Source organism: Macaca fascicularis, chromosome 8 (genome assembly GCF_037993035.2).
Source record: "Macaca fascicularis isolate 582-1 chromosome 8, T2T-MFA8v1.1".
Taxonomy (NCBI): domain Eukaryota; kingdom Metazoa; phylum Chordata; class Mammalia; order Primates; family Cercopithecidae; genus Macaca; species Macaca fascicularis.
In genome coordinates, this window is record NC_088382.1 from 153,864,203 (window position 1) to 153,877,615 (window position 13,413).

The 13,413-nt window shown below is 53.9% G+C and overlaps 1 protein-coding gene across 49 annotated transcripts in view; it reads left to right on the forward strand.

Annotated features, from left to right (window-relative positions):
* The window catches only part of MROH1 (maestro heat like repeat family member 1), a 118,697-nt gene that overhangs the window by 42,084 nt on the left and 63,200 nt on the right, over nt 1–13,413 (forward strand). For 46 of the 49 annotated variants that reach the window (XR_012416786.1, XR_012416791.1, XR_012416793.1 and 43 more), the window contains 3 exons: nt 5,704–5,855; nt 6,603–6,743; nt 7,163–7,255. Coding sequence is in view for 32 of the 49 variants with exons in the window: in XM_065519850.2 (XP_065375922.1) it covers nt 5,704–5,855; nt 6,603–6,743; nt 7,163–7,255 (386 nt within the window). In the remaining 17 variants the exon portion in view is untranslated. Of the gene's footprint in view, nt 1–1,018; nt 2,727–3,042; nt 3,681–5,703; nt 5,856–6,602; nt 6,744–7,162; nt 7,256–13,413 lie in introns of those variants that run through there. The other 3 variants (XM_073999760.1, XM_073999759.1, XM_065519857.2) reach the window with 3 other exon arrangements.

Genomic DNA, 13,413 nt, shown 5'->3' on the forward strand with positions numbered 1-13,413 from the left:
GCCCTCCCATCTCACTGTATGTGTCAGGCCATTGCAAGTTTTGTCATTACCATGGTCGTCTTCTCACCTATGACCTGAGCAAGGCAGAAAACACAGAAACTAATGCTTTAGAAAATAAGCAATTGGCAAAACGTTATGTTTTATACCGAGTTCTTCGAAATAAGTGAATTAAATACTTTAGCTGCCGCCTAATCAAGAGAAAAGGGAGAAACAAGCCAAGTGTTAAACAGGAGGTGAAAAGATGTGGGGACAGCGAGGGGTGGCGCGGGGATAGCGAGGGGTGGCGCGGGGACAGCGAGGGGTGGCGCGGGGACCATGAGGGGTGGTGTGGGGACTGCGGGGGACGGTGAGGGAGTGGTGCAGGGACCGTGAGGGGGACAGTGAGGGGAGGTGCAGGGGCCGTGAGGGGACGTGAGGGGCAATGCGGGTACCTTGGGGGGGCGGTGAGGGGCAGTGTGGGGACCGTGGGGGGACGGTGAGGGGTGGCGCAGGGACCTCAAGGGGACGTGAGGGGCGGTGCGGGGACCGTGGGGGGACAGTGAGGGGCAACATGGGGACCACAAGGGACCAGCAAGGGCCACCGAGGGGACCGTGTGCCCCAGTGCAGCCACCTCTGAAAGCCCAGCAGTGAGTGCTCTAGGAGAGCACCAGTTCCAGGCAATGCTCCATGGGCTCTTCAGTGAGCTCTCCCAGTCCTCAGGGCTGTGTCACCCCAGGGAAATGAAGCAAAAAGGACAGTTTCCAAATTTGTTTTCTTTTTTTTTTTTTTTGAGACAGGGTCTCGCTCTGTCTCCCAGGCTGGAGTGCAGTGGTGTGATCTCGACTCACTGCAACCTCTGTCTCCCAGGCTGAAGTGATCCTCCCACCTCAGCTCCCCGAGTAGCTGCGGCCAGAGGTGCCCGCCACCACACCCAACTAATTTTTGTATTTTTGGTAGAGACGGGATTTCCCTATGTTGGCCAGGCTGGTTGTGAATTCCTGACCTCAAGTGATCTGCCCGCCTCAGCCTCCCAAAGTGTTGGGATTACAGGCGTGAGCCACTGCACCAGGCCCCAAATTCTTTTTGTGACCTGAACGTCACCACGAAAGAGATCTAGGGACTAGCCTCACTCAGGGTCCGCCCTCCCCGTCCATGCCCCTGCTGCTGAACCCAAGTCAGAGATGGTTTCAGGTGCCTTTGTTGGGATACGGTGACCCTCGATATCCCAAAACTTGGAACGAAGCAGATTCCTATCATCTCCCCTCCCCCGCTGTGATTGCTGACCCTACGAACAAAATCCATATTGCCTGGCATAGGGGCTGGCTCTGTCCTGACAGGGGGTCGCCCCAGAGGTGAGAGGCCAGCTCCACATTGGGAGGGTGGCCCTCACACTGATCGATGTAAGAAGGAAAACCACATGGCCACTACCCTCATTGTTGATTCTTGTTAAAAACTCAGTCTAGGCCGGGCACAGTGGCTCGTGCCTATAATCCTAGCACTGTGGGAGGCCGAGGTGGGCGGATTGCCCGAGCTCAGGAGTTTGAGACCAGCCTGGGCAACACGGTGAAACCCTGTCTCTACTAAAATACAAAAAAATTAAATTAGCCGGGTGTGGCAGTGTGCACCTATAGTCCCAGCTACTCAGGAGGCTGAGGCAGGAGAATTGCTTGAACCCGAGAGGAAAAGGTTGCAGTGAGCCAAGATCGTGCCACTGCATTCCAGCCTCGGTGGCGGAGTGAGACTCTGCCTCCAAAAAAAACTCAGGTGGGGCATGGTGACCTACCCCTGTAATCCCAGCACTTTGGTAGGCCGAGGTGGTTGGATCGCTTGAACCCAGGAGTTTGAGACCAATCTGGGCATCATAGTGAGACCTCTGTTTCTAAAATAAAATAAAATAAAATTAGCCAGGTACAGTGTCACGCACCTGTAGTCCTAGCTACTTGAGAGGCTGAGGTGAGAGGATCACTTGAGCCCAGGAGATCCAGGCTGCAGTGAGCTAAGTTGGTGTCACTACACTCCAGCCTGAGTGACAGACCGAGACCCTGTCTCAAAAAAACAAAACAAAAAACCAAAATCCTACAACCACCCAGACAAAGAATGGAAGAAACCAAAGGTTTTTGGTCTTCACTTAATAAAATGTTTATATAAAAATCCCAGTGCATTCCCACAAATTATTAGAGGTGACAGTAATTTAGCAGGATGCTGTTGGAGGACCAGCAGCTAAAGCTTGTCTGCATTCCTGTGTGCTAGACTCAGAGGCGCCAGCTCCTCTGTGAACCTGTCCTCACAGATTCTGGGGAGCTTCCGAGGAGAGTCCCGCAGGGCCTGAGTCGACCGTCGGGTTCGCGCCTGGAGGTGCTGGTGACCCTGAAGGCAGTGCTAGAAGGTGGCCAGTGGCCCCATGAAGAGGATGAGGGGTACAGGTGGAGATTTTTGTCTGAGTGGCGCCTCTCAGGGCCTTTGCTCTTGTAGGGTTGTTGCAGGGTCTGTGTCAGAGGGAGGCTTTATGGGGACCACTGGCTACACGGGAGCCAGGTGGGGGGCGTAGGAGGCACAGAGCATAGGTGCGGGTTCCAGTGGTCTCAGGGTCCTCTTGGGTGAGGTTGTCAGCCCATTGTGAGGAGGGGTTTGTGGCGAGAAAAGGGTGTGAGATGGTTGCCCCAAGCATGGAGAGCCAGGGGCCAGCGAGCCTCGCAGGACTGTCGGGAGCACCTGCACCTTTTGATTCTTACAGGCTGGGTTTAAGGTGATTTCTTTTTTTTTTTTTTTTTTTTTTTTGAGACGGAGTCTTGCTCTGTCCCCCAGGCTGGAGCGCAGTGGCCGGATCTCAGCTCACTGCAAGCTCCGCCTCCCGGGTTCAGGCCATTCTCCTGCCTCAGCCTCCCGAGTAGCTGGGACTACAGGCGCCCGCCGCCTCACCCGGCTAGTTTTTTGTATTTTTTAGTAGAGACGGGGTTTCACCGTTTTAGCCAGGATGGTCTCGATCTCCTGACCTCGTGATCCGCCCGTCTCGGCCTCCCAAAGTGCTAGGATTACAGGCTTGAGCCACCACGCCCGGCCAGGTGATTTCTTAAGATACAAAAAAGTATAAATCACAAAGGAAAAGATTAACAAGTTTGATATGACAAATAAAGGAATTTGTTCTGAAAAAATGCACAGAACTGCAGATGAACATCAACAAGAAAAATTACCAAAGAAGATACTATAGTTTTCTCTACTTCATAAGAAGTGGAAAGGCTCACCCATGGCCCTAGGAGCAGCAGTGGATGGGGCCTAAGGCCAGTGGGAACTGGCACTCACACCCCAGCCTGGCCCTCTGTACCACATCTGCATCAGCGCAGGGGAGCCTCACAGCAGCCCTGGGTCAGGTGCACTGCCCTATTTTTTTTTTTTTAATTTTTTGAGACAGAATCTCACACTGTCGCCCGGCCTGGGGTGCAGTGGTGCGATCTCAGCTCACTGCAACCTCCGCCTCCTGGGTTCAAGTGATTCTCCTGCTTCATCCTCCCAAGTAGCTGGGATTACAGGTGAGTGCCACCATGCTCGGCTAATTTTTTGTATTTTTAGTACAGACGGGGTGTCACCATGTTGCCCAGGATGGTCTCGAACTCCTGACCTCATGATTCACTCGCCTCAGCCTCCCAAAGTGCTGGGATTACAGGCATGAGCCACCGCGCCCAGCCACTGCCCCATTTTATAGGTGAGGAAACTGAGGCACAAAGAGGCTAAGTAACTCGTCCCAGGCCATACAACTGGTGAGTGGGAGAGCCATGACTAGGCCTGGGCAGTCCGGCCTGCACCTCTGAGCTGCTTTTTAAAGCAGATGTGGGAAGAACTGCTATGAAATCAGACGGGGAGACTACAGCTCAGAAAAATGTGGCAAGAAAGGGCCAGAACCACGCAGCCAGCCAACATACACATAGAAAGGTGATCAGCCCACTAGCTGCAAAGAGGTGTTATCTCACATTAAGCAGTTTGGAGAAAATTAAAAGTAATTGTTTGAAAATACCAAGTTTAGATTGTGCTTTGGAGCAGGGCCTGTAACAGCGGGGTTATTGGGATTGGCAGTCGGCAGTCACCCTGGAGAGAGTAAGCCCATCAGAAGAACTCAAGATTGGGGCAGCCGAGGTGGTTCCAGCAGTGCCCCCTTGGTCTTGTGCCTTGTGCGGCCCTCTCCCCATGCAGTGGGCGCATCCTCTCAGAAGCTCTGGACTTTGCCCTGCCCTGAAGCTCATGGTCCCTTTGTGTTTCCTCCACCAGTTTCCACATCTCCGCCTGGTCCTCAGCAGGGCTGTGTGAAAGGCTCTGGCCTCAGTTTCTCTCCCTGTGCCCCCATGTTCCTCCTTCACCCAGGGCCCAGCCCCACTGACCACTCGCACATCGGCACCTGAGTTCGGCCCATGTCCTGGGCTCCAGGCCCTACAGCCAATGTTTTCTGACTCTCCACCCAGATGTCCACACTACTCGAAGCCTGGGTGGCCACCTGCCCAGCCTCTGCCTGCTCCCAGCTATGCCTGCATGGTCAGCCCAAGGCCATAGCTGGGTCACATCCACAGGCACCGGCGCACTGTCAGGAGCTGCCCACCCGTGGGAGGGCCTCATGCTGACCCTGGCATCCTGGTGCCCCTCCGCCCTGCCATTGTTCTCCCTGTGGCTCTTCCCGCCCACACTGTGCCCAGCACGTCAGCCTTGGGCAGAATGTGTGGCACAAGTCTGTCTGTGAGGGTGGGTGGGCATGGCGCTGCTCCTCTTGTCTCGTGGCAGACTGCAGTGGGCAGGAACTTGTGGCCAGAGGGCATTTTTGGGAGGAGGTTGGTACTTGCACGAGTTTTCTTTGGTGACAAAGCGCCAAGTGCAAATTCGGTGGCTTCAAACAACAGAAATATATTTTCTCACAGTCTTGGAGACCAGAAGTCCAAACTCACGATGTTGGCAGGATGGGTTCCTTCTTGGGGGCCCAGAGAGAGAATTCATTTTAGCCTCCCCAGCTTCTGGTGGGGCCATGGATTCAAGGCGTCCTTGACCTGAGGCTGCCTGGCCCCAGTCTGTGCCTCCATGTCACATGACCATCTTCCTCCTGCCTCTGCATCTCTTCTTACAAGGATGTCATGTTGGAGTTATGGCCCACCCTACTTTGCTATGACCCCATTTTAACGGTCACATCTGGCCGGGCGTGGTGGCTCATGCCTGTCATCCCAGCACTTTGGGAGGCCAAGGTGGGCAGATCACTTGAGGTCAGCAGTTTGAGACCAGCCTGGCCAACATAGTGAAACCCCATCTCTACTAAAAATATAAAAATTAGCCAAGTATAATGGTACACACTTGTAGCTTCATCTAGTCAGGAGGCTAAGGATGGAGAATCACTTGAACCTGGGAGGCAAAGATTACAGTGAGCCGAGATCAAGCCACTGCATTCCAGCCTGAGAGACAGAGCAAGACTGTGTCACTACACTCCAGCCTGAGTGACAGACCGAGCAAGACTCTGTCTCAAAAAAAAAAAAAAAGTCTCATCTGCAAAAACCCTATTTCCAATAAGGCCATGAATTTGGAGGGACACTTTTCACCCCTGTGTAGTCCTGGAGTTCTGTGCTTGGCTAGTGTACTAGGGAGGGCATTGTGCAGGCTGCCATGGGATTTCTGGAAGGGGCAGGAGGCAGACATAGGTGCTGGGGATCGTCACAAGCCCACGGCCTGCAGCCGCTTACCACTGGCCGGTGTCGCAGCTCTGCAGCGCTTCAGCGAGGGTGCCCTGGAGTACCTGGCCAACCTGGACCGGGCCCCAGACCCCACGGTCAGGAAGGACGCCTTTGCCACCGACATCTTCAGCGCCTATGATGTTCTCTTCCACCAGTGGCTGCAGAGTCGAGAAGCCAAGGTACGACCCGCGGCTGCACCAGTCCACACCTGATGCCAGGACGCTCTCCTTCCCACATTCCCTGCCCATGGCAAATTGATCGGAGGGTGGTGGTGGTTCACTGGCGAGCAGAGGTGCCCAGTGAGAGGTGGCTCACCTTTATTTATCTTTTTGAGACAGAGTCTCACTCTGTCACCCATGCAGTGGCATGACTTGGCTCACTGCAGCTTCCACCTCCCTGGTTCAAGCGATTCTCATGCCTCCCAAATAGCTGGGATTACAGGCGCCCGCCACCACTCCCAGGTAATTTTTGTATTTTTAGTAGAGATGAGGTTTCGCCATGTTGGCCAGGCTGGTCTCGAACTCCTGACCTCAGGTGACCCACCTGCCTTGGCCTCCCAGAGCTCTGGGGTTACCGGTGTGAGCCACCATGCCCAGCCACCTTTAGGCTGCCCCACCTGCAGTTCCCATCCTTACAACTTGTGCCAGAGAGGCCTCGTCACTGTGGGTTTTTCCTTCTGCCCAGAGGCCCAGTGCTGCTGGCGGGGCTCTGAGCATCTCCTACAGACCCCCTGGGCCTGGCCACCATCTGGCTTGCTGTGGTCTCCCTACAGCTGACCTCTGGGTGCTGGGCTCACTTCCCAGCCCCTGTGGCACCCACTGGTAGCCCATTGTTGGTTCATGTCCGTCCCAGTGCTTGCTGGACGTGCTCTGAGCAGTCAGTGTTGACTGAGCAGCGTGAGCTTCCCGCCCACTGTCCCCTCTCAGCTCCGTCTTGCCGTGGTGGAGGCTCTGGGGCCTATGAGCCATCTGCTGCCCAGTGAGAGTCTGGAAGAGCAGCTGCCCAAGCTCCTCCCTGGGATCCTCGCCCTCTACAAGAAGCACTCGGAGACCTTCTACTTGTCCAAGGTACCTGCAGGCAGGGCAGGTCTACGGTCTAGTCCCTGAGGACCCCTCCAATCACACTCCCCCGGGGGTGGCCGTGAGTCATCTGCTAAGGCTCAGTGGTGGGCTGTGAACGACAGAGCCCTCGTGGGGACCAGCTTAGTTGTCCTATTGCTCTGCCCTGGACGGTGCTAGGAACCTGGGCCTTTTGGTCCAAGGCACCTGTGGCCTAGGGAGCCCCCTTCCTGGGCCTTCCTGCCCTCCTCCCTGGCTCTGAGTTCTAGAGGTAGACGAAGGGCCTCCTCATTTGAGCCCCGAGGTGGGGCCCATGTCCTCCTGGCCCATGTCTTCCTGTGGCCCAACTGAGAGGCTCTGGTCGACCTCACGGTCAGTTCGGGGGGCTGGAGGTAGGACTGACGGCCTCTTCTGCCTACCCCGAGCAGAGCCTGGGCCAGATCCTCGAGGCGGCCGTGAGTGTGGGCAGCCGCACGTTGGAGACCCAGCTGGATGCCCTCTTGGCTGCACTGCACTCCCAGGTAGGAGTCGGGCATCAGTGGGCGGGTTCAGGTTCTGCACACTTTTCTGTGGGAAGTTGCTGGACGAGGGGTGCAGAAAGCAAGTTGGGGTGGATGGCTCAGCCACGTGGGGCTGAGGACTGGGTATTCCCTAAAGGTCACTCGAGTAACTTCTTAGCGATGTGGCGATGCTCTTACCCTGCCCAGCAGTGGCATGTGCAGGTGACATATCAGCCCCCAGGATGGAGGTGGCAGGAGTGGATGCCCAGGCCCAGTGCGGGCCTAGTACGAGTGGTCTCGGAGAACGTTGGCGTGGAGTGGGTGCCCAGGCCTAGTGCAGGCCCGGTACAGGTGGTCTCAGAGAAGGTTGGCGTGGAGTGGGTGCCCAGGCCTAGTGCAGGCCCGGTACTGGTGGTCTCGGGGAAGGTCAGTGTGGAGTGGGTGCCCAGGCCTAGTGCAGGCCCGGTACTGGTGGTCTCGGGGAAGGTCAGTGTGGAGTGGGTGCCCAGGCCCAGTGTGGGCCCTGTACAGGTGGTCTTGGAGAAGGTCAGTGTGGAGTGGGTGCCCAGGCCCAGTGCGGGCCCGGTACAGGTGGTCTTGAAGAAAGTCAGCGCAGCTGAAGCACCAGCTGGGGGAGACTGCCCTGGGTTTCTGGGGACGGAGCTCAGAGGAGCAGAGGAGAGGCCCTGGGCTGCAGGGCGGGGGTCTTGAAGGCCCTGCTGGAGAGGAGGCGATGTGGGGAGGAAGCTGAGCATCTGGGACCCCTCCCCAGGTCGGGTGAATGAGGCCTGAGAACGACTGAGGGACACAGGTGCTGGGTTGCCCATGACCCTGGCACTGGGGGTCGTCTGTCCATGGGACTTTCTGGATGAGAGGGGACAGGGACAGGAGCTAGAGAGGGTGGTGTGGTGAAGTCTGCAAGGAGACTTTCTGAAAAGAAGTGTGGAGGTGTGGGCTCGTGTGGAGGTGGGCTTACTGCTTGGCTCTGCCCCTCACCTGGCCCACTCCAGCTGGGCCCCACTCTCCACCGCCTGGATGGTCCTGGCTGCATCCCAGAAACAAAGGGGAAGAGGGGACGGCAGCCACAGAGCTAGTAAACATAATGTAAGTGCTGTGAACAGTTACATGGTAACAAACTTAAAACTGTATGAAATGGTTAGGTTCCTAGAAAGATAAAAATGTCAAAATTGGTATAAAAAGCAACAGAGAATTGAATAAGCCAGTAAAGCAACAGAAATAATATTCTAAGACCTTTCTTCCTTAAAACAAGCCCAGGACCCAAATGGTTTCACGACTGAGTTCCACCAAACTTTTGAGGAACAATTAATTCCTGTCCAGTACAAGTACACTTGGAAATAGAAACGATCCAGAGCTACCTCTTTCATTCTGTGAGGTCTGGCTCAAATCCCAGGCAGAGCCGTGTAAGGAAATGCAGGTGTGTCATGATGAGCATAGACGTGAGGTTTTGCATAAAGTAGCAGGTTACTGAACCCCAGACCATCCTTTTACTTATGTATGTATGTATGTATGTATTTTGAGATGGAGTTTCACTCTTGTCACCCTGGCTGGAGTGCTGTGATACCATCTCGGCTCACTGCACACTCTGCCTGTTGGGTACAAGCGATCTCCTGCCTCAGCCTCCTGAGTATCTGGGATTACAGGTGCCCACCGCCACACCTGGCTAGTTTTTCTATTTCTATTTTTAGTGGAGATGGGATTTCTCCATGTTGGTCAGGCTGATCTCGAACTCCTGACCTCAGGTGATCCACCCGCCTCGGCCTCCCAAAGTGTTGGGATTACAGGCACGAGCCACAGCACCCAGCCAAGACTGTACTTTTCAAAACAGCTTATGCGAGAGGGCTTAGCTCACAACGCAAGGCCTATCCAGCGTTTGGGAGCTGTCAGTGCACTTCACAGTAATAGACTAGAGAAAAATAGTGTCTGAGTTCAATCAATGCAGAAAAAACTTTTGATGATTTTTTCTTTTTCCCTGAGATGGAGTTTCACTCTTGTTGCCCAGGCTGGAGTGCAATGGCGCAGTCTCGGCTCACTGCAACCTCTGCCTCCCGGGTTGAAGTGATTCTCTTGCCTCAGCCTCCCAAGTAGCTGGGGTTACAGGTGCCTGCCACCACGCCTGGCTAATGTTGGCCAGGCTGGTCACGAACTCCTGACCTCAAGTGATCCCCCTGCTTCAGCCTCCCAAATTGTTGGGATTACAGGCGTGAGCCACTGTGCCTGGCCTAAAATTCTGAACAACTAAGATTGGAAAGGAACTTCCCTAACTTAACAAAGTCTGTATACCCGAACCCTCAGTCTTCTTCATAACTGATGGGAAGTTTTAGGCAATTCCCTGTAAGGTCAAGAACAGGAAGGGCCTGCCTCTCGCTGCAGACAGGATCCTCTGCTCGTTCTACAGAGAAAGAAAAGAACCAGGAGGGAAGGGAAGATGGTCATTATGCATCACCCGTCCACCTTCCTGGCCAAACTATTAGGACCAGTCAAAAGTTCCGGCAAGGCGTGGTGGCTCACATCTGTAATCCCAGCACTTTGGGAGGCTGAGGAGGAACTGCTTGAGCCCAGGAGTTCGAGACCAACCTGGGCAACGTAGGGAGACCCCATCTCTACAGAAAAAAATTAGCTGAGTATAGTGGCACAGATCTGTAATCCCAGCTATTCAGGAGGCTGAGGTTGGAGGATCACTTGAGCCCAGGAAGTTGAGGCTGCAGTGAGCCATGATCATGCCACTGTACTCCAGCCTGGGTGACAGAGCAAGACCTTGTGTCAAAAAAGAAAACAAAGTTCTGCAAGTTTGCCAGTTACAAGACCAACCTACAAAAGCCGAGAACATGTTTCTACACCAGTACTGACCAGCTAGAAAGTGTATGAAAGCACTATCTGTAATAGCAACAGAAACTTACTAACAGCCAGGTGTCATGGCGCGTGCCTGTGGTTCCAGCTACTCGAGAGGCTGAGGTAGGAGGATCGCTTGAGCCCAGGAGGTTGAGGCTGCAATGAGCTGTGATCACGCCAGTGCATCCCAGCCTGGGTGACAGTACAAGACCGTGTTTAAAAAAAAAAAAAAAAAAAAAAAAAAAAGAGGCCGGGCATGGTGGCTCACACCTGTAATCCCAGCACTTTGGGAGGCCGAGGCGGGCAGATCACCTGAGGTCAGGAGTTCGAGACCAGCCTGGCCAACATGGTGAAACCCTGTCTCTACTAAAAAATACAAAAAAATTAGCCGGGTGTGGTGGTGGGCACCTGTAATCCCAGCTACTCAGGAGGCTGAGGGTGGAGAATCGCTTGAACCCAGGAGGTGGAGATTGCAGTTGCAGTGCACTGAGATCGCACCACTGCACTCCAGCCTGGGCAACAGAGTGAGACTGTCTCAAAAAAAAAAAAAAAAGAGAAGAAACAGAGTCTTACTCTGTTGTCCAGGCTGGTCTCCACCTCCTGGCTTCAGGTGATCCTCTTGTCTCAGCCTCCCAAAGTATTGAGATTACAGGTGTGAGCCACTGCACCTGGCCTATAGCAGTTATTTATAACCTTGTATTATATATGTGAAAATATTTGCTCCTAGTTTGTCACTGAGTCATTAATTCATTCTTGAGACAGGGTCTCGCTTTGTCACACATGCTGGAGTGCAGTGGCGATAACAGCTCACTGCAGCCTCAGCCTCCCAGGTTCAAGTCATTCTCCTGCCTCAGCCTCCTGAGTAGCTGGGATTACAGGTGCGTGCTATGATGCCTGGCTAATTTTTGTATTTTTAATAGAGACCGGGTTTCACCATGTTAGCCAGGCTGGTCTTGAACTCCTGACCTCAAGTGATCTACCCACCTTGGCCTCCCAAAGTGCTGGGATTACAGGCATGAGCCTCTGCACCTGGCCCCCTATGCTTTTATTATTTAATCTGTCTGGGATTTATTTTACAGAAGGAATGAGAATCCAACTGTATCTTTTTTTGAGATGAATACCCATTTGCGTTAGTTATATATTGCTGTGTAACCAGTTACTGCAAAACTTACCACCTTAAAACAACAACATCTAGGCCGGGTGCAGTGACTCACGCCTGTAATCCCAGCACTTTAGGAGGCCAAGGCGGGTGAACCACAAGGTCAGGAGTTTGAGACCAGCCTGACCAACATGGTGAAACCCTGTCTCTACCAAAAATACAACATTAGCCAGGCATGGTGGCACACGCCTGTAATCCCAGCTACTCAGGAGGCTGAGGCAGGAGAATCGCTTGAACCCAGGAGGCGGAGGTTGCAGTAAGCCGAGATCGTGCCATTGCACTCCAGCCTGGGAAACAGAGCGAGACTCTGTCTCAGAAACAACAACAACAACATCTATTATCTCACAGTGGGCCCAGAGTTGAGAGCAGCTCAGGGGGTTGCTCCAACTCAGGGTCCCTTGTTACTTTACACCCATTCATGCTGTCGGCCTGGGCCGTGCCATTGAAGGCTCTACTGGGGCTGGAGGATCTGCTTCCGAGGCTGTTCATTCACTTGGCTGTTGGCTGGAGGCCCCAGTTCCTCACCACATCGGTCTCTTCATAAGGCTGCTTGAGTGTCCTCACAACCTGGTGGCTAGCTTCCTACAGGGCGAGTGATCTGAAAGAGCAGGCAGGAAGCTGCAGCATCTTTTTCTTTTTGAGATGGAGTCTCGCTCTGTCGCCAGGCTGGAGTACAATGGCGAGATCTCAGCTCACTGCAAGCTCTGCCTCCCAGGTTTATGCCATTCTCCTGCCTCAGCCTCCAGAGCAGCTGGGACTACGGGCACGCGCCACCTTGCCCAGCTAATTTTTGTATTTTTAGCAGAGATCGGGTTTCACCACATTGGCCAGGATGGTCTCGATCTCTTGACCTTGTGATCCGCCCACCTCAGCCTCCCAAAGTGCTGGGATTACAGGCATGAGCCACTGCACCCGGCCTGGAGACGGGGTTTCACTGTGTTAGCCAGAATGATCTCGATCTCCTGACCTCGTGATCTGCCTGCCTTGGCCTCCCAAAGTGCTGGGATTACAGGCGTGAGCCACTGCGCCCTGCCAACTGCAGCATCTTTTATGATCATATTTGGTCTTTACGGTAGAAATAACAAGGAGCACGCCGGGCACAGTGACTCACACCTGTAATCCCAGCACTTTGGGAGGCCGAGGCGGGCGGATCACCTGAGGTCAGGAGTTCAAGACCATCCTGACCAACATGGAGAAACCCTGTCAGTATTAAAAATACAAAAATTAGCCAGGTGTGGTGGCACACACCTGTAATCCCAGCTACTTGGGAGGCTGAGTCAAGAGAATTGCTTCAACCCAGAAGGCAGAGGTTACAGTGAGCCAAGATCGCGCCATTGCACTCCAGCCTGGGCAACAAGAGCGAAACTCGTTTTGAAAAAGAAATAACAAGGAGCTACCTGGGAACCTAGAGCTGAGCCCTGGGGCCAGCTCCTCCACCTTACCATGCTTCCTGACAGTTCTCTAAGAACCCAGGTTGGGGTGCGGCCCTGTGGGCCTGGAGTCTTTGCTGTGGTTACCTCTTCTGGCTCGTAAGGGGGCTCTGCTAAAGAATTGCTTTGGAGCTCTTTGTGCAGAGACCCTGTCAGTGCCCTTTGCTGTGACACCTGCGAGTGGGGACCTAGGATGTCACACCTGGATTAGTGGGGGTGTGCTTCTGTATCACCCACTAAGGTACTGTGGAGCCCAGAGATGCATCTGCCAGCATCCTTAGTTTTTTGTTGTTGTCTGTTCATTTGTTTGAGACAGGATCTTGCTCTGTTCCCGGGCTGGAGTGCAGTGGCACCATCACAGCTCACTGCAACCTCAACCTCCCGGGCTGAGGCAGTCCTCCCACTTCAGCCTCCTGAGTAGCTGGGACCACAGGCATGCACCACCATGCCCAGCCAGCAGCCTTAGTTTTTGCTTTTTACCAATATGATTTTTTTTCCCCTTATGATTTTGAACAAGTGGAGTCCAGAAGTTTTGGGTTCCAGTGCTTTATGTGTTCTAGAGATTAATGCTTTCCAGCCTGGCGTCCTGGGCGTCATGCCTGGGCCATGGGAGACTCTCCTCTCTAGTCAAGAAATGTTTCTTGGGAATCTCTTCTCCTGCTGCTGGTAGGAGGGGTGGAGGGTGGCAGGAGCAGGATGTTTCCCTGGAGACTTGACAGCAGCTGTGTGTCTGCCTGTTG